This window comes from Hyperolius riggenbachi, chromosome 6, assembly GCF_040937935.1.
Source record: "Hyperolius riggenbachi isolate aHypRig1 chromosome 6, aHypRig1.pri, whole genome shotgun sequence".
NCBI classification, from domain to species: Eukaryota; Metazoa; Chordata; class Amphibia; order Anura; family Hyperoliidae; genus Hyperolius; species Hyperolius riggenbachi.
In genome coordinates, this window is record NC_090651.1 from 33,734,334 (window position 1) to 33,756,200 (window position 21,867).

At 47.1% G+C, this 21,867-nt stretch overlaps 1 protein-coding gene across 1 annotated transcript in view; it reads left to right on the top strand.

Moving 5' to 3' along the window:
- COL24A1 (collagen type XXIV alpha 1 chain) overlaps positions 1-21,867 on the top strand; it is a 505,872-nt gene that overhangs the window by 203,839 nt on the left and 280,166 nt on the right. The window contains exon 8 of the mRNA XM_068239109.1: positions 2,814-2,858. Coding sequence (XP_068095210.1) covers positions 2,814-2,858 — 45 coding nt within the window. The remainder of the gene's footprint in view (positions 1-2,813; positions 2,859-21,867) is intronic.

A 21,867-nucleotide genomic window follows, 5' to 3' on the forward strand; every position in this document is an offset into this window, starting at 1 on the left:
ACAAGGCAATTCTTTACATTTGAAACATACTCATATTTTGCAATGATAGATAACCCCCTCCTAAGTAATATGCTTGCCAGCTGAAGTGTTATGGGGCAATGTCTTATCTGGTCTTCTTCTGGGCATCAGATGCCTTCAAGCTTGAAGAGTTACACAACACAGGGCGGGGTTAACCCAACATGACTTGAAGGATAACCAAGAGCAGCTTATATACTTCTTCAAAGTCAAGATGAATTTCTAAGAACCATAAAGTGAACCCTTAGAAATGAACTTTAGAAATATAGCCTTTTATACACTGGCCTTGCCTCAAAGGATACCTGAGGCAAAGCTACCTAAGGTAAGCACAGAGGTATGTCCATACTGGATCCACATACCTCTGTGCATTGTTCATGTCTGTCCTCAGGCTCCATAACCATTCCCTCGTCTTCTCCACCCCACTCTTCTTAATAGGAAAACAAGGGTGAAGAGGCACTTAGGATTGAAAAAATTTCGTTAAAAAATCAAATAAAAGGAGTAGGCTTACCTCTAAGAGATGTGTAAGGACGATTTTATTTGCACAGGCAACGCGTTTCGAGGGTACAAGCCCACTTCCTCAGGCCAAGTAAAGTGCCATCTACAGTATAGCCAAAAAGGTTTGGGTGCCTCCGAAACGTATTGCCTGTACAAATAAAATCGTCTCTTAGAGGTAAGCCTACTCCTTTTTATTTGATATTTTAATCAAAGTGTTATTTGATGGGTAAGCCAACTCTACTCCTTTTTATTTTATCAGTTTTGGGCGCCTCTTCACCCTTGTTGTGTCAGCAAAACGTCCCTTTCTGGTGGCCCATTGGACTATAGTGACTTGGCCACTCTTAGTACCAATAACCTTTTCTAAGAGTGCAACCATGTCCAACAAGCTACATCTGGAACACCCGAGTGGAGACAGGGTATAATTTTGCATCTGCTTCATTTGGTTGGTTGCCCCTTGCTGCAACCCACCTTTGAAACAGTTCTTCAATTTCAGCTAGTTTACTCTTCAAAGCTTAGTGACATATCGGGCTATTGGGCTCCCGTTGTCTCTGAGGTTTTTTTCTAGGTGTTTGATGACCTCATCCTCCCTTCTTAAAGAAAACCTGAACTGAAAATGAAAAGTCAAAATAAACATACACAAGTCATACTTAACTCCTGTGTAGTCTACTTGTCAATCTCTTTCTCCTCTCCCGTGTCCTGTTTGTCCACTGTGATCAAGGGAATTCTCCGTCCTCCATTTTGAAAATGGCCATTACCCCATAACAGCTTTCTGGTCAGCACACTGTTAAACTGTAACATCGCCCACTTGAGCCATAGGGAAACATGGACATTACCTGGCACATCAGTTGTCCACTCAGCTATAACTGACAGCAACTGGTATATAACTGAGAGCAACTGATATAATTAAGTTCTGACAAAATGTTGTCAGAACTGGAAGGGATTATTGTCAGAAGAAAATGGTGAGCTTCTGAGAGGAACTGATGGCAAGGTAACTATGTAATGCTCATTTGAAGTTACATCATGTGTTTATTTTAAATAATTTTACTTAGTTCTGGTTCCCTTTAATGGGAAGGTGATTGGAGGGACAATCAATACAGACCAAATCTAAAATAAATATAGCTTACATAGGACATTATAGCTTACATTAGGACCTGTCTTATCAGGCAGCACATTGGTGAAGTGGATAGCACTCTTCCCTTGCAGCTAGGGCTATGGGCTAGCCCAATAGGGCCCAAGGGCAAAGGGAAACTGGGGCTTGCACCCCCCAGGAAATGTGTCCCTCCCAACTGCTCCCCAGGTCCCTCGTATGATTTGTGTAAGGATTACAACTGCCCTGTCCTGGCGCGCTGCTCCATCCGCACTTCCTGTCTTCATTTCACTCCCTACCTCATCTCAGCCAGGGGCAAACCCAGGTTTTTCAAGGGGGGGATTCCTGAAAGGTCTCCCTCAGCCACGCACAATACAGTATAATAATATGGTAGGACATCATGCTGGGTACACATAATGCAATTTCTCGTCCGACCCACCAACAACAGGATTGATGAGGAGCAGTTTGGATACAGATAATAATGAGGACAGCCGACATCGCTAATGAAGGGGAAAGTGAAGCATTCACACAGCAGGGCAAAGGGCTGTGCTCATATCTGACTCTGTTAAGTTCCCCAGAGCTGCTCCATGCTCTGTACACAGGCTGCTACTCCATCCAAAGTCAACTGTAGTAGAGAAAGAAATGGGGCAGTGCTGTGAGCTGCAGGACGCCTGCAGATATTCTGGTGTCTCAACGTGTGCCTCTCCCCAAGCATGGCAACGGCCCTGGTCTGAGGGGGGATTCTGGGCAGCTGTAATCCCCCCTTGCGTCTGCCTATGCCAGTGACCTGATGCATGTTATGACATGATAACAAGTAACGGGTCTGAAGAAGGAGCAGGAAGCACAACCAGAGCAGAGCGTTGGGACAGGTGAGCTGTTATCCTTGCACAAATCTTACAGGGGTGTACCATTCCTCTCTTCACATAGAATGTGAGGGCATCCAGTACTCCGCCCCTCCCAGAAAATGTGCAGTCATCTATGCAGTCATCTATCTACCCCTCCTTGATTTGTGTGGCCAGTTAATTTCCTCCCCCAACACATGTACAGCCACCCATCTCCCCCCCCCACCTACCATATGTGGCAATCCAATCTCCCCCATAACATGTGCGTCCATTGTTTAGAGCCATAAGAATTCCAGCTGTCCATTCAATACAGTTTTTGTATCAGATGTGATTTTACTGGGATGACATGTTAATTTTGTTTTTTCGTTCTACAGGGTCCTAAAGGCTATCCTGGACCTCTTGGACCTCCGGGAGAGAAGGTAGGTTTAATTTCCTTTTCACTTATTTATTTGGAAATGGCTGGTGGGATTTGTCCACTCTGATTGACAGATCGGATTTGCAGAGAGTAGTCAAAATCCAAGCAGAGGTCGGTGCAGACGGCAGGCAGAAAATAGTCAAAATCTAGGCAGAGGTCGGTGCAGACGGCAGGCAGAAAGTAGTCAAAATCCAGGCCGAGGTCGGTGCAGACAGCAGGCAGAAAATAGTCAAAATCCAGGCTGAGGTCGGTGCAGACAGCAGGCAGAAAGTAGTCAAAATCCAGGCTGAGGTCGGTGCAGACAGCAGGCAGAAAGTAGTCAAAATCCAAGCAGAGGTCGGTGCAGACGGCAGGCAGAAAGTAGTCAAAATCCAGGCTGAGGTCGGTGCAGACTGCAGGCAGAAAGTAGTCAAAATCCAGGCTGAGGTCGGTGCAGACGGCAGGCAGAAAGTAGTCAAAATCCAGGCTGAGGTCGGTGCAGACGGCAGGCAGAAAATAGTCAAAATCCAGGCAGAGGTCGGTGCAGGTGGCAGGCAGAGAGTAATCAAAATCCAGGCAGAGGTCAGTGCAGGCGGCAGGCAGAAAGTAGTCAAAATCTAGGCAAAAATCGGTAATAGTAAGGCAGAAGAACTTAGCACAGAAACAGTTGGGAACCAAATGGCTATATTGTTATCCTGTGCTTTCAAATTAGCTTATCTGCCATCTCTGCCATGGCATGGGGAGAGATCAAATTACAACTTGTGATTAGAGACAAGTGAGGAGCAATTAGACAATATATATATATATATATATATATATATATATATATATATATATATATATATATATATATATATATATATATATATATATATATATATATACACACACACAGTGCTGCCCATCATTATTCATACACACACAGTGCTGCCCATCATTATTCATACACACACAGTGCTGCCCATCATTATTCATACCCCTGGCAAATTTTGACTTAAAGTTACTTTTATTCAACCAGCAAGTAATTTTTTTGATGTCAAATTACATAGGTGTCTCGCAAAAGATAATAAGACGATGTACAAGAGGCATTATTGTGGAAAAAAATATATTTCAGTTTTTATTTGCATTTGAGCAAAAAGTGTCTAGTTTAAAATTATTCATACCCTTCTCAATAATCCTTAGCTATTCATACCCTCCTCAATAATTTATTGGCTATTACAGCAATCAAACACTTCCTATAATTGCAGACCAGCTTTTTGCATGTCTGGTATATTTGTTCATCTTTAGCAATGAGCTCCAAATCTTTCAGGTTGGAGTGTCTTCTTGCCATCACCCTGATCTTTAGCTCCCTCCACAGATTCTCAATTGGATTCAAGTGAGGACTCTGGCGGGGCCACTCCAAAACGTTAATGTTGTTGTCTGCTAACCATTTCTTCACCACATTGGGTCATTGTCATGCTGAAATGTCCACTGGTGCCCAAGGCCAAGATTCTCTGCAGACTGCCCGATGTTGTCGTTGAGAATCCTCATGTATTGCTCTTTTTTCATGGTGCCAGGTACTGTGATTAGGTTCCCTGGTCTACTGGCTGAAAAACACCACCAAAGCATTAGGTTCCCACCACTATGTTTGACAGAGGGGATGGTGTTCTTTGGGTTGAAGGCTTCTCCTTTTTTATGGCAAATGAAGGAAACATCATTGAGACCAAACAATACAATTTTTGTTTCATTTGACCATAACACAGAAGACCAGAAGTCTTCTTCTTTGTCCAGATGAGCATTTGCAAAGGTCAAGCGAGCTTTTGTGTACCTTATCTAGAGAAGTGGCGTCCTCCTTGGTCTGTATCTGTGGAACCCAGCAGTGTGCATGCAGTGTCTGTTGGATTGTCTGCCTTGAGACATTTCCACCAGCAGAGCCCAGATTCACCAGGATGGCCTTGGTGGTGATTCTTGTATTCTTTTTCACTTCTCTCCCTATCCTCCTGGCCAGCACAGGTTTGGCTTCCCGACCACGTCCTGTAAGATTTTCCACAGTGCGGAAGATCTTGTATTTTTTATAATACTTTGCAGTGTATCCACTGGAATGTGAAAACATTAAGAAATGGCCTTGTAGCCCTTTCCTGACTTGTGAGCAGCCATAATGCGCAGCTGCAGGTCCCCACTGAGCTTCTTTGTCTTAGCCATGACTGTCCACAAACCAACTGCAGAGAGCTGCTGTTTTTCACCTGTTGAGTTGATTAAAACAGCTGTTCCCAATTAATCAGGGAAATTAGAATACTTTAGAACAGCTTGAACTATTTGGAATGGTATAGAACTTTGGCTTTTCCCACAGACTTTGACAGTTTGTGAAGGATATGGATAATTTTGGACTGGACAGTTTTTGCTAAAATGTAAATAAAAGCTGAGAATTTTTTTACCACAATAATGCCTCTTGTACATCGTCTTATTATCTTTTGTGAGACATCTATGTAATTTCCCATCAAAAAATGACTTGCTGGTTGAATAAAAGTAACTTTAAGTCGAATTTTGCCAGGAGTATTAATAATTATGGTCAGCACTGCGTATGTGTATGTATGTATATATATATATATATATATATATAGTGGGATGCGAAAGTTTGGGCAACCTGGTTAATTGTCCTGATTTTCCTGTATAAATTGTTGGTTGTTACAATAAGAAAAATGTCAGTTAAATATATCATATAGGAGACACACGCAGTGATATATTTGAGAAGTGAAAATAAGTTTACTGGATTTACAGAAAAAGCACAATAATTGTTTAAACAAAATTAGGCAGGTGCATAAATTTGGGCACTGTTGTCATTTTATTGATTTCAAAACCTTTAGAACTAATTTTTGCAACTCAAATTGGTAAGCTCAGTGACCTCTGACCTACATACACAAGTGAATCTAATTGTGAGAGAGTATTTAAGGGGGTCAATTGTAAGTTTCCCTCCTCTTTTAATTTCCTCTGAAGAGTAGCAACATGGGGGTCTCAAAACAACTCTCAAATTACCTGAAGACAAAGATTGTTCACCATCATGGTTTAGGGGAAGGATACAGAAAGCTGTCGCAGAGATTTCAGCTGTCTGTTTCCACAGTTAGGAACATATTGAGGAAATGGAAGACCACAGGCTCAGTTCAAGCTAAGACTCGAAGTGGCAGACCAAGAAAAATCTCGGATAAACAGAAGCGATGAATGGTGAGAACAGTCAGTCAACCCACAGACCAGCACCAAAGACCTACAACATCATCTTGCTGCAGATGGAGTCACTGTGCATCGTTTAACCATTCAGCGCACTTTACACAAGGAGATGCTGTATGCAAGAGTGATGCAGAGGAAGCCTTTTCTCCGCCCAGCACAAACAGAGCCTCTTGAAGTATGCTAAAGCACATTTGGACAAGCCAGCTTCATTTTGGAATAAGGTGCTGTGGACTGATGAAAGTAAAACTGAGTCATTAGGGCATAACAAGGGGCGTTATGCATGGAGGAAAAAGAACACAGCATTCCAAGAAAAACACCTACAGTAAAATATGGTGGTGGTTCCATCATGCTGTGGGGCTGTGTGGCCAGTGCAGGGACTGGGAATCTTGTCAAAGTTGAGGGACAAATGGATTCCATTCAGTATCAGCAGATTCTGGAGATCAATGTCCAGGAATCCGTAACAAAGCTGAAGCTGCGCCGGGGCTGGATCTTTCAACAAGACAACAACCCTAAACACTGCTCAAAATTCACTTAGGCCCCGTTCACACTGCACGTGTTTCCAGCCGCGTTTTGGAAACGCGTGCAGGTGGCCGACACGCACGACATCAGACATTGCATGCAGTGCAATGTCTGATGTTCACACTGCATGCGTCCTGGACCTGTGCGGTCCGGGAACGCATGCTGCACGCATTTTTTGTAAAAACGCGTGGCTGTCCCATTCACTTTTCAGTGATGGGATCAGCCACTAACGCATACGAACGCGGATGGCGTGCGTTCGTACGCGTTGCGGTCCGCGTTCTGCAGTCTGAAGGGGGCCTAAAGCATTAATGCAGAGGAACAAGTACAGCGTTTTGGAATGACCATCTCAGTCCCCAGACCTGAATATAATTGAAAATCTGTGGTGCGAGTTAGGCCTCTTGCACACTGCAAGTGATTCCAATTCAGATTCCGCTTTTTAATCAGTTTTTACATCCGATTCAGATTCCGATTTGCAGTGTGCAGGGAGCAAACTGCAAATCGGAATCTGAATCGGATGTAAAAACTGATTAAAAAGCGGAATCTGAATCTGAATCACTTGCAGTGTGCAAGAGGCCTTAAAGAGAGCTGTCCATGCTCGGAAGCCATCAAACCTGAATGAAATAGAGATGTTTTGTAAAGAGGAATGGTCCAAAATACCTTCAACCAGAATCCAGACTCTCATTGGAACCTACAGGAGGCGTTTAGAGGCTGTAATTTCTGCAAAAGGAGGATCCACTAGATATTGATTTCATTTCTTTTTTGTGGTTCCCAAATGTATGCACCTGCCTAATTTTGTTTAAAGCAGTAGGATTAGCCATACTATGCCAGGGAAAAAAAACACATATATAAGTAGATAAATACTTGATCTACTTACATAACACATGTATTATACTGTCCACGTTTTGATTTCAGTGAATGTTATATAGTAAATGACGAGAATTCTGTTCCTGGTGGGGGCCATGTCTTTTGCCCACAGTTAAGGCTAACTCGTGATGTCATTTCTGCCGTTTACTTTTTTTCTTGTATCCTCCAATCGCTGAGTCACCTCAGCCTTGCTTGTAAACACAAGTGAGTAGGGGATCCGGTTTCAGATAAGCAGCTGGCAGGGAAATAAAGGAAAGAGGAGGAAAAGATTTTAGATAAAAAGAACCCACAGCATGCAATTCTTTGGCACCGACTACTAAAGGGCCAGTGCTCCTTAAAGCGGAATATAACCCTGCATTTCAACTTTGCTCTAAAACATTATTAAGGGCCCTTTTCCACCAGCGCAAAATAATGTAAATAATGTTTTAGAGCAAAGTTGAAATGCAGGGTTATATTCCGCTTTAAGTATGTGATAACTCCAAATCATAACAGCAGAAAAAGTTTTGAAAGTTTTGAATGCAGGATTAGCATCTATATCACTTAATACACTCAGACCAGTTGCTGTTGAAATTTGATTTTTATGGTGACGATACCGCTTTAAACAATTATTGCACACTTTCTGTAAATCCAATAAACTTAATTTCACTTCTCAAATATCACTATGAGGGGATATCCCAGGGAGGTTAAAATCTGTCAGAACCGACTAGTTTTGGACTAGTCCATCTCCTCATGAGGGATACACAGGGTTTTATTTTGTTTTCAAAAGCATTTCCTGAACAGAAATTGCTAAGTCTAATTGACAAAATAGTGTACAAACATGTAGGGAGGCTGGCTGGTATCTTGCTACTTTGGCAGTTAGACTGCCGTTTAAGAAATGCTTTTGAAAAACAAAGAAAATCCTGAGAATCCCCCATGAGGAGATGAACTAGTTTAAAACCTGTTGGTTCAGTCAGATTTTAAAGTGAGTCTGAAGCCAAACTGTAAAAAAACACAAAGCAGATACTCACCTAAGGAGAGGAAAGGCTCGGGGTCCTATAGAGCCTTCCTGTTCCTCTTATGGTTCACTCTTTCCAGCGCTGGATCCCACATTGAAATCCCCCGCCGCGGGAGGCTTCAGAAGTCTTCGGGAACCCGAGTGCTCTCCAAGACAGACGGCTTCGTATTGCGCATGCGAGAGTGCGCAAGAGACCGTGCCTTGCCCGTTACGGAGCAGCTCGTTTTCAGGAGCACTCGGGCTCCCAAAGACTTCCAAAGCCTCTGGCAATGGCAGAGAGCAGTCTCAGGCCCATCGGGGGAGCCAGCGCTGGAATGTGGGGATCGAGAAAGGAGCAGGAAGGCTCTAAAGGACCTATTTAGGTGAGTATCTGTTTTTTTTTTTTTTTTTTTCAGTTTGGCTTCAAACTCCTTTTAACTGCTTATTTTTTTTGCTGTAGTGGTCCTTTAAATGGTTTCAGAATTACAATTTGTACTTACCTGTAGCTTCCTCCAGCCCACTGTAGGCCGCAAGGTCCCCCAACGTCCTCCTGGCTCCTCTCCCAGTCCCGATGGCGGCTCCGTTAATTGATGACGCCAGTATGAGTACCCGCCGTGCACGTTACACGTCATTACGGCGCCCGGTGTGAGAGTCCTGCGCATACGATGTTCAGCGTTAGAGAACCACGCATGCGCAGGACTCTCACGCAATGACGTGGTGTGATGATGCTTAACGTGCGCGCCCGGGACTTGTACTGGGACTTCAGACGGGACCGGGAGAGGAGCCAGGAGGACGCTGGGCGACCTACGGTGGGCTGGAGGAAGCCCTGGGTAAGTACAAATGGTGATTTTAAAATCTGCCCAGTATCACTTTAACCTTCTTGCCGGTTATCCCGAGCTCAGCTCGAGTAACCTGCGCAGGAGGATTTCTCCGGCCCCGCTGGGCCGATTTTCACAATTTTTTTTTTACTGCACGCAGCTAGCACTTTGCTAGCTGCATGCATATCCCGATCGCCGCCGATTCGCCGCTACCCGCCGCCGCGCCCCGCCTCCTCCAGACCCCTTGCGCAGCCTGGCCAATCAGTGCCAGGCAGCGCTGAGGTGTGGATCGGGATTCCCTCTGACGTCCCGACATCCATGACATCGGTGATGTCATCCCGCCCCGTCGCCATGGGATTTCCTACAGGAAGCCCTGTAGGATATCCCGTTCTGAACGGGATTTCCTACTTGCAAAGATTGCTGGCGGCGATCGAAGTGTATAGGAGGATGCCGCTTGTCAGCGGCTATTATGTAGCCAGCGCTAGGCTAGCTACATGAATTAAAAAAAATAAAAAAATTTAAAAAAAGTGCTGCACCGCCCCCTTGCCGTCAGAATTGGAAGGGGGTTAATCACTGACCCAGAATAGGCATGTAGATCACCTTGTCTCTGGCGGCTGCATGCTTGTCTCAGGGGCGTGTGACTCATTTATGTAGCGCTCAGTTCAGATTTCCATTAATCTGAAGTATTTCTGTTTGCCGATGTGTTTTGATGCTCGCAGTAACATCTGTTTGGAGTGTGGAAGATGCAGCTGAGGAGTAATAAGCTTTCCTAGCCTATAGGAGCCAGACTCCCAAGTTTGTTTTGTGTTTTCTTTTTGTGAGTTGTCACTGAACACAATTAAAAAAAATGTATGTTCGTATCCCAATAGCTTTTAGCTACTCCTTGCAGTATGTGCTTTAACAAGTCGAGGTGCGCTTATATTAATATCAAGACCGATGTTATTAAATGAATTGGCAAGCAGCTGTACGCCGCCCCGAGCAATGACTCTCGCTCTCTCTCTCCTTTTTTTTTCACTTAATAAAAGAAATTAGCAGCAGAAATATTTGTGAATGTTCAGAATGGGTTACAGGTCTGTCCGATCCCATGAGGGTGAGGTGTCTTCATAGGATCTGCCATGTGTGATTAATAGTTACGGGAGCCCGGAGGAGTGCAAAGCAGCTAGCAAGCAACACACCTCTCAACTTCTGCAAAAAATGTAAACAATGTGAGAGGCATGCCGGCATTCTGTACACAGGAAACTGCAAATAGAAAGAGAGGATCCTATGCAAATAGAAATAGAAAGAGGATGACATTGTTTATTGGCAAGAGAGGAGGTGTGTGTGTACTTTTCTAGTGGTGTAAACTATCTGGGTATTCTGTAGTACTGGTCCAAGCCTTGTACCATTCAGCCATATCAATACACGCTATGCACTGATGAGGGCCAGAAACATAATTTTTGTCTTCTTCCTTTATTTTAGCTTTTGAATACCGTATTTTTTGGACTATAAGACGCTCGGGAATATAAGATGCACCTAGGTTTAGAGGACAGAAACCAGGGGAAAAAAAGACAAATACTAAATCTAGGTGTGTCTGTAGGGCAGGGGCCCTAAGCTACTGTATCTAAGCTACACTGACCAGCTACACTACACTAATCACTGCTCCCATACCAGCTAAGCTACACTCCATGCTACACTAACACAACATGGTACTGTACAAACACTACACTGCACTAACATTACACTACACTAACACTACACTGCACTAACACTACACTGACAAGCTACACTACACTAATCACTGCTCCCATACCAGCTAAGCTACACTCCATGCTACACTACACTACACTAACACAACATGGTACTGTACAAACACTACACTGCACTAACACTACACTGCACTAACACTACACTACACTAACACTACACTGAACTAACACTACACTGCACTAACACTACACTGACAAGCTACACTACACTAATCACTGCTCCCATACCAGCTAAGCTACACTCCATGCTACACTACACTAACACAACATGGTACTGTACAAACACTACACTGCACTAACACTACACTGCACTAACACTACACTGAACTAACACTACAGTGAACTAACACTACACTGCACTAACACTACACTGCACTAACACTACACTAACACTACACTAACAATACACTGAACTAACACTGCACTGAACTAACACTACACTGAACTAACACTACACTGCACTAACACTACACTGAACTAACACTACAGTGAACTAACACTACACTGCACTAACACTACACTGCACTAACACTACACTAACACTACACTAACAATACACTGAACTAACACTGCACTGAACTAACACTACACTGAACTAACACTACACTGAACTAAGACTACACTGCACTAACACTACACTGACAAGCTACACTACACTATTCACTGCTCCCATACCAGCTAAGCTACACTCCATGCTACACTACACTAACACAACATGGTACTGTACAAACACTACACTGCACTAACACTACACTGAACTAACACTACACTGAACTAACACTACACTGCACTAACACTACACTGCACTAACACTACACTGAACTAACACTACACTGAACTAACACTACACTGAACTAACACTACACTGAACTAACACTACACTGAACTAACACTACACTGCACTAACACTACACTGAACTAACACTACACTGCACTAACACTACACTGCACTAACACTACACTGCACTAACACTACACTGAACTAACACTACACTGAACTAACACTACACTGAACTAACACTACACTGAACTAACACTACACTGAACTAACACTACACTGCACTAACACTACACTAACACTACACTAACAATACACTGAACTAACACTGCACTGAACTAACACTACACTGAACTAACACTACACTGCACTAACACTACACTGCACTAACACGACACTAACACTACACTGAACTAACACTACACTGCACTAACACTACACTAACACTACACTAACAATACACTGAACTAACACTGCACTGAACTAACACTACACTGAACTAACACTACACTGCACTAACACTACACTGCACTAACACTACACTAACACTACACTGAACTAACACTACACTGCACTAACACTTCCATACTGCACCTGATCCTTCCGCCACACTCCTCCCCCCTCGCTCCAGTCCTGTGGATGCCAACACACTCCTCTTCTCTTATTTTTATCCTGGAGCTGGCGATATATGGGGGTCCTTTGGAGCATGTGTGACCTCAGGGCACGTGTGCTGCTGGGGTTACAGTGCGGAAGTACGGCACAAGTACCGCGGACCCGGAGCGGTATAGCAGCAGGAGGCCGCTGTGTCCCCATATATCGCCAGCTCCAGGATTAGAAGAACAAAAGAGGAGGCATCTGCTTTCACAGGACCGGAGGGGGAAGAGGAGCGCGGCGGCAGGATTGGTAAGTGCTCCCTGCGCACTCTGCTCTTCTTTTACCGTATATTCAGAATATATGGCGCACCCACGTTTCCCCCCCAGTTTTGGGGAAGAAAAAGGGGATCTTACATTCCGAAAAATACGGTACTCGAATTACAGCCTATGAGAAAATTAAATAAGTGTAGAATGTACTCTAGCTTATGTTACTTATTTATATATTAATGACCAGACTCTTGAGGTCTCCTCAAAGGGTTAAATAAAAGGGGTTTATTTACATACAGTATGTACAAGTTACAGCATATAAAATATATATGATTACATAATTGCAGTCTCAGTGTACAGTAGTGGTGCTCAAATACCCCTTTTTAAAATTCGAGTTTGGTCGAATTCGAATAGTAAATTATTCGAGGTCAGTCGAATATTCGAGTCGAATAAATTTTACTATTCGATTCGACCTCGGACTTCGAGCTCACTATTCGAGTCGGTATTCGAGCTCATTATTCGAGCTGACTATTCGAATTGGCCTTAAATAGCTTCCCAACACTTGTTTTGAGGGTTAATGATGCAAGAAACATATTTTTTTCCAAGTGACAACAGCAAGTGATTATGTGGGGATGTTCCTTTAAAAAAAAAAAAAGGTGAAAAGAGAAGTTGTGTCCAGAATTTTGTTCAGTACTGTATATACTTCTTCTTCTTCTTCTTCTTTATCTTCTATATCTTCTTCTTCTTCTTCTATATCTTCTTCTTCTTCTTCATCTTCTTCTTCTTCTTCTTCTTCATCTTCTTCATCTTCATCTTCTTCATCTTCATCTTCTTCATCTTCTTCATCTTCATCTTCTTCATCTTCTTCTTCATCTTCTTCATCTTCTTCATCTTCATCTTCTTCATCTTCTTCTTCATCTTCTTCATCTTCATCTTCTTCATCTTCTTCTTCTTCTTCTTCTTCTTCTTCTTCTTCTTCATCTTCTTCTTCATCTTCTTCATCTTCTTCTTCATCTTCTTCATCTTCATCTTCTTCATCTTCTTCTTCATCTTCTTCATCTTCTTCTTCTTCTTCTTATTCATCTTCTTCATCTTCTTCTTCTTCTTCTTCTTCATCTTCTTCATCTTCATCTTCTTCTATATCGTCTTCTTCGTCACTTATTTCTCTTTTCATTTTTTTTTTTTTAAAGAAATGCAGCTATTTTTGAGCGTAACAACAAATAGCTGGTGGCGCACGCATGTTGGAAGCGCCATTGTATGTGCTCCCTGGCAGTGGAAACACACAGACAGCAGGAGGTAAATTTAGCAGCAGGAGGAGGAGGATGAGTGTGTGTCAGCATGCAGTCAATGAGGCAGGCAGCGTGACATAATAGCCCTGGTACCTAGCGGTGATACCATGGCTGTAAATAAACACAACAGGAGGTCCCAGACAGCGGTCGTGCAGCCCACATTGTGTCCAATACACAACTGGGACAACACAGTTTTCAACCCGGGCACCTCAGAAAAATTAAACCTTTTTTTGTAATGGTTTTGTAGTTTTGGTTTTACAACCAATTACACAGATATATAGCTATTTTTTGACGTAATAGCTGGTGGCAGAGTGGCAGCAGAAGGTAAATCTGTGTACCCTGGCGGTGGGAAACACAGACAGACAGCAGCAGCAGCAGGAGGAGGAATGGAGGAGAGTAATTATGTGAGCAGCTATTGTTTGACGTAATAGCTGGTGGCAGTGTGGCAGCAGAAGGTAATTCTGTGTACCCTGGCAGTGGGAAACACAGACAGACAGCAGCAGCAGGAGGAATGGAGGAGTAGTGTGAGTGTGGCAGCAGGTAGGCAGCGTGACATAATAGCCCTGGTACCTAGCGGTGATACCAGGGCCGTAAATAAACACAACAGGAGGTCCCAGACAGCGGTCGTGCAGCCCACATTGTGTCCAATACACAACTGGGACAACACAGTTTTCAACCCGGGCACCTCAGAAAAATTAAACCTTTTTTTTTTTTTAATGGTTTTTTGGTTTTTGGTTTTACAACCAATTTAGCTATTTTTGGACGTAATAGCTGGTGGCAGAGTGGCAGCAGAAGAAGGTAATTCTGTGTACCCTGGCAGTGGGAAACACAGACAGACAGCAGCAGCAGGAGGAGGAATGGAGGAGTAGGCGAGCAGCTATTGTTTGACGTAATAGCTGGTGGCAGAGTGGCAGCAGAAGGTAAATCATCTGTGTACCCTGGCAGTGGGAAACACAGACAGACAGCAGCAGCAGCAGCAGGAGGAGGTATGGAGGAGCAGTGTGAGTGTGGCAGCAGGTAGGCAGCGTGACATAATAGCCCTGGTACCTAGCGGTGATACCAGGGCCGTAAATAAACACAACAGGAGGTCCCAGACAGCGGTCGTGCAGCCCACATTGTGTCCAATACACAACTGGGACAACACAGTTTTCAACCCGGGCACCTCAGAAAAATTAAACCTTTTTTTTTTTTTAATGGTTTTTTGGTTTTTGGTTTTACAACCAATTTAGCTATTTTTGGACGTAATAGCTGGTGGCAGAGTGGCAGCAGAAGAAGGTAATTCTGTGTACCCTGGCAGTGGGAAACACAGACAGACAGCAGCAGCAGGAGGAGGAATGGAGGAGTAGGCGAGCAGCTATTGTTTGACGTAATAGCTGGTGGCAGAGTGGCAGCAGAAGGTAAATCATCTGTGTACCCTGGCAGTGGGAAACACAGACAGACAGCAGCAGCAGCAGCAGGAGGAGGTATGGAGGAGCAGTGTGAGTGTGGCAGCAGGTAGGCAGCGTGACATAATAGCCCTGGTACCTAGCGGTGATACCAGGGCCGTAAATAAACACAACAGGAGGTCCCAGACAGCGGTCGTGCAGCCCACATTGTGTCCAATACACAACTGGAACAACACAGTTTTCAACCCGGGCACCTCAGAAAAATTAAACCTTTTTTTTTTTTAATGGTTTGTTTGGTTTCGGTTTTGCAACCAATATAGCTATTGTTTGACGTAATAGCTGGTGGCAGAGTGGCAGCAGAAGAAGGTCATTCTGTGTACCCTGGCAGTGGGAAACACAGACAGACAGCAGAAGGGCAGTACACAGCAGCCCACTGTAGGTGTAAAATGTGTGGCTGCAGGCGACGTAATAGTCAAAGTGAACCAGGCTGGCTTAGTGAGCAGGAGCCAGGAGGTGGTAAAGGGTGGTAAGGCACATTAACGATGGTTCCGGCAGCCAGTTCATGTCCCCCTCTCGCCGACAACAGGGGCCAGGAACTCGCCTTCCACCCACGCCTGGTTCATCTTGAGAAACGTCAGTCTGTCCACAGACTTGTGAGACAGACGTGAGCGTTTCTCGGTGACCACGCCACCAGCTGCACTGAAGCAGCGCTCGGACAGCACGCTGGAAGGGGGGCAGGACAGCACTTCCAGGGCGTACTGCGCTAGCTCGCTCCAGATCTCCATGCGCTTGACCCAATACTCCATGGGATCAACAGGGGCATCGCTGTCAAGCCCGCTGTACGACCCCATGTAGTCAGCCACCATGCGGGTCAGGCGCTGGCTGTGACCGGAGGAGGATGCTGCTGCATGCATCTCCTCTCTAGTCACTGCTGCCGGAGCCTCTACAGTCCTGTAGAGCTCGTGGCTGAGAGACAGCAGGTCTGTGGGGCGCTTGCTGCTGCTGGATGCAGGCACCTGCTGCTGCCTCTGTGCTGGCTGCTGGACAGTGGGGGTGGAAGGCTGGGGGAAGGCTTCCTCCAAGCGCTCAACAAGGGCCTGCTGCAAGCTCCTTATTTGTTGCGCTGGGTCTCCTCCTGCAGGCGGCAGGAACTGGCTCAACTTCCCCTTGAGGCGTGGGTCCAACATCATGCTGATCCAGATGTCCTCCCTCTGCTTCATCTGGATCACCCTGGGGTCCCTGCGCAGGCACGCCAGCATGTGCGCTGCCATTGGGAAGAGGCGGGCCACGTCTGCTGGCACATCAACGTCAGTGCTGTCCTCATCCTCCTCCTCTGCCGCCTCATCCTCTCTCCACCCCCGCACCAACTCAGCTGCGCTGTGCTGATCCCCCTCATCAGCAGCCAGGTCAGGGACCTCCACCAAGTCCTCCTCCTCCTCCCCCTCAGAGGTGGACTGCGCAGCTGGTTGCCGCTCCTGCTGGTCCAAGGCTGCCGCTCCCTGTTCCAGCAAACCATCGAGGGCCCTGTTCAGCAGAGAAACCAGGGGCACCCACTCGCAGACCATAGCATGGTCCCTGCTCACCATGTTTGTGGCCTGCAGGAAGGGAGCCAGCACAAAGCACACCTGCTGCATGTGCCTCCAGTCATCATCGGGGACGATGGACGGGATGTTGCTGGTCTTGTCCCTTCTCCGAGCTGCGGAAACAGTGGCCAGGGCAAGGTACTGGTTGACAGCGTGCCTCTGTTCAACCAGACGCTCCAACATCGCCAGGGTGGAGTTCCAGCGAGTCGGAACGTCAATGATCAGCCGATGGCGTGGCAGATCCAGCTCCTTTTGCACGTCTTCCAGGCTCGCACAGGCCGCAGCCGAGCGCCGGAAGTGACGCACAACATTCCTTGCCGTTTCCAGCAGTTCGCCCATCCCCTGGTAGGTGCGCAGGAACTTCTGCACCACCAGGTTCAGCACGTGGGCAAGACAGGGGATGTGGGTCAGGTTTCCCCTGTCTATGGCAGCAACCAGATTGGCCCCATTGTCGGACACCACCTCTCCGACTCTGAGGCCTCTGGGGGTCAGCCAAATCCTCTCCTGCTCCTGGAGTTTGGCCAACACGTGGGCTGCCGTCAGCTTGGTCTTGCCAAGGCTGACCAAGTGCAGCAGCGCTTGGCAGTGGCGGGCCTTCACGCTGCTGCTGAGGCGGGGGGTTTGGCCAGGTGTGGCGGAGGATGGCAGAGGATCGGAGGAACCCGCTGCAGTTCCCCTGACCCTGCGGGGTGGCACCACCCACTGTGTTGCTGCTGCTGCTGCTGCTGTGCCCGCTGCTGCTCTCCCATCCTCACCCCCTTCCACCAAGCTGACCCAGTGGACAGTGAAGGACAGGTAGCGGCCTGTCCCGAAGCGGCTGCTCCAGGAGTCCATGGTGACGTGGACCCTTTCACCAACCGCGTGCTCCAGCCCTCGCTCCACATTGGCCATCACAAAGCGGTGCAGTGCTGGAATGGCCTTGCGGGAGAAAAAGTGTCTGCTGGGGAGCTGCCAGTCTGGGGCTGCACAAGCAAGCAGCGCCCGCATGTCGCTCCCCTCCTGCACGAGCGTGTACGGCAGGAGTTGGGAGCACATGGCCCGTGCCAGCAAGCCGTTCAGCTGCCGCACGCGACGGCTGCTGGGAGGCAGAGCCCTAACCACCCCCTGGAAGGACTCGCTCAAAAGGCTCTGGCGTGGCCTTTTGCTGACACGGGAATCACCAGACACAGCGGAGGAGGCCACTGAGGACTGGCTGCCAGAACAGGCCTCAGTGTCGGCGGCAGGAGTTGCAGAGGGGGGAGGAGCAGTGCGTTTCCGCACTCCTGCTGGTGCTGCTGGAGGAGCAGGAGGGCGGGTGGCTGCTGTTGCTGCTGCTGAAGGCTGTGCAGTGATGGGTGTGGTGCCACTGCCAGCACCAGATGCCTTCAGCCTCTGGAACTCCTCATGCTGGTGGAAATGTTTAGCCGCAAGGTGGTTGATCAGCGAGCTGGTGCTGAACTTTAAGGGGTCTGCACCTCTGCTCAACTTCCGCTGACAGTGGTTGCAAGTGGCGTACTTGCTGTACACAGTGGGCATGGTGAAAAAGCGCCAGATTGGTGACAGAAACATCCCCCTACGGCATGGAAGCGCTGCTGCCTGTCTCCCTGTGGTGGTTGGGGGGGGGGCTTGGGTGCGGCTGGTGGTGGTACTGGCTGATGCTGCTGCTGCTGAGCCTGAGACACCAGCAGGCTGTGGGTCGCTGCCAATGCTTGCAATGATGCGCCTCCTTGCAAGGCCCACAAGCGCATCCTCCTCCTCCTCCGAGCTGCTGAGGACGACATCCCCTGGAGGTGGTGGCACCCAGTCTCTGTCTGTCACCGGGTCATCATCATCCTCCCCCTCCTGAAACATGTCCTGCTGGGATGAGGACCCCCCAAACTCCTCTCCTGATGCATGGATGGGCTGCTTGACTGTCGCCACAGTCTTGCTGTCCAATCCCTCATCCCCCAAAGTGCCCATCAGCATCTCCTCCTCAAGATCGCCAACAACAGCAGACAATTTACTCATGATGCCTGGGGTCAAAAGACTGCTGAATGACAGGTCGGCGAGTGACGGTGAACTGGCCTCCTCCCCAGACCCTGCTGGGCGGCTGCTGCGAACAGGGGTGGTGGTGGTGGTGAGGGTGGAGGCCTCGGATGCAGAGCTGATGGCGGGCTGCTCATCCTCCATCATGAGTTGCACCACAGTGTCTGCATCCTTTTCCTCAATGGGACGTTTCCGACCCGGCTGGAGGAAAATCGGAGCAGGTGCTACACGCTGCTGCTGCTGTGTCTCTGCAGCGTGAGTTGCAGATGCTCCTGCTGGGCGGCGCCCAAGGCGTCCACGGCCAGTGGCTATGGGAGGAATGTTAGCCACTGACGCTGCTGCTGCTGCTGCGGAACTGTGCATGGTGGCGCGCCCGCGGCCGCGGCTTGCCACAATGCTGCTCCCTCTCCTCCTGATTCCCTTGCTGCCCTTCCCCTTGCCCAAACCGCGCTGGCTGCCACTTCCAGACATCTTCAATGTTTTGGGCGTATAGACAAAAGTTTTTTAAAAGGGCGGGTGAAAAGTGGGGTACTTTAATGGAGTGGGTTGGTTGGTGAGGTGACTGAGTGAGTGTCCCCTAGTACAGTAAGTAAGTAGTAACAGTCAGGAAGTACAACTAGCAGTTACAATAATCAGTAGTAATCACAAGTAAATTTAGTGTGTGTACACTCAGACAGTGAGTGCACGCAGGCAGGAGCTAGTAGCCTATGAACACAGTGACTGAGTGTCCTAGACTCCTAGTACAGTAAGAGTAAGTAGTAGCAGTAAGAAGAACTAACTAATTACAATAATCAATCAGCGATCAGAAGGAAATGGAGTGTGGGTGTGTGTACACTCAGACACTGAGTGCACGCACGCAGGAGCTAGTAGCCTATGAACACAGTGACTGAGTGTCCTAGACTCCTAGTACAGTAAGAGTAAGTAATAACAGTAAGTAGAACTAACTAATTACAATAATCAATCAGCGATCAGAAGGAAATGGAGTGTGGGTGTGTGTACACTCAGACAGTGAGTGCACGCACGCAGGAGCTAGTAGCCTATGAACACAGTGACTGAGTGTCCTAGACTCCTAGTACAGTAAGAGTAAGTAGTAACAGTAAGAAGAACTAACTAATTACAATAATCAATCAGCGATCAGAAGGAAATGGAGTGTGGGTGTGTGTACACTCAGACACTGAGTGCACGCACGCAGGAGCTAGTAGCCTATGAACACAGTGACTGAGTGTCCTAGACTCCTAGTACAGTAAGAGTGAGTAAGTACAAGTAGTAACAGTAAGTAGAACTAACTAATTACAATAATCAATCAGCGATCAGAAGGAAATAGAGTGTGTGTTGTGTGTGTACACTCAGACAGTGAGTGCGCACACGCAGGAGGTAGTAGTAGCCTATATGAACAGTGACAGTAAGTGTCCCTACGGGTACAGTAAGAGTAAGTAGTAAGTAAGTACAACTAACAATAATCAAACAGTAATGAGAAGGAAATAGAGTGTGTGTACACACAGACAGTGAGTGAGTGCACACACGCAGGAGCTAGCTAGTAGCCTATAAACAGTGACAGTCAGTGAGTGTCCTACTCCTAGTACAGTATAACTACAATACTATTAGTAAAGGACAGCAGAAATACTGGTATAGAATATGAGAGAAATAAACAGAGGACAGCTGCCCACAGAGGCAAGGCCCCCCTGAGGCCTAAACCTGTAAGCTTGCAGCAGCTGCCTGCAGTTCTCTAATGTAACACACAAGCTACTAACTAAAATACAATGTCTATCTAACTAACAACAATATAGGTGTATATGGCAGGTGTAGGTGAGCAAAAACGCTAGGTAAATGACCACAATAGAGCACTTGCTAAGCCAAAGCACAAAGGAGCAACTCTCTCTCTGTACAAGTCTCAGGCAAGCATGGAAAAACCGAACATGGCGGCCGCTATTTATAGGGTAGGGGCTGGCCAGGGTCCCCCTCTGTGATTGGCTGCCGTCAGAGGGCCTGGGAGCCCTCTGATTGGCTCTAAGGACATCAATCTGGGCTATGACGCTATTCGAGCTCGGTACCGAGCTCGAATAGCGCCGGGTGGCTCGAATAGCTCGAATAGTGAATGGGCTATTCGAGTGTACTCGGATAGCCCATTCGAATAGCTCCAGCTATTCGGAGCTCGAATACCGAGCTCGAATAGCTGAAAAAGAGCTCGAATATTCGAACTACTCGAATATTCGAGCTCTGCTGAGCACCACTGGTGTACAGTACTACTAGGAGCATTCTTATGCTAACCTCCCAAACCATACACACTGCATTTGCTAGCTGTGCCCCGAATCTATTATCATCTTAAGCCCATATCAGCGTGGCAGGAGAGAGAGAGAGAGAGAGAGATCCCAAAACAAGTCTTTTATCAGGATAACAGGTATAAAGACCCCCTCCTCTGTGTTATACATCAATAGTTCCTGCCCTTAGCAGCTGGGGGGAAGGAACCTGTTGGGGGTTGTTATAGCTAGTCCACCTACAGTTAGCACAGGCCTTCGCCATACCAGATTAACAAGCTCCTCAAACCTGGTTGTAGGAACTATTTGGTTTCAGTTGATAGAGGACATTCTGTCCCAGAAACTCTTGTGTTGGCAAACCGGATAAATCTACTTCCTCTAAGCTTGTGCAGTCATCTCCTGGTGGCCATTTGAGGGGGGCTGGGGTCATTATCTGGGGACCATGCCATTGTGTTACCCATCCATATGCAGATGTTGTGTGGCTGCAAAAAGTCATGTATGAAACACAGGCTTTGCTTAAAGGAGACATCAGGGCAAAATTAATAAAATAAGTGGTACTTACCGGGGGCTTCGTCCAGCCCCAAGCTCCCAGCATGTCCCTCGCCACATACGCCTGCACAGTCCGCTCCGGCCCACGTGGTCGTGATTGACAGTGCCGCTCACGCAGGCGCAGTAATGGCCGACCTGGAGGTCGCCCTGACGTCATCGCCGGGGACCGGGACGGAGCTGCGGCGAACGGCTGCGGGGAGAGCTGTGGCGA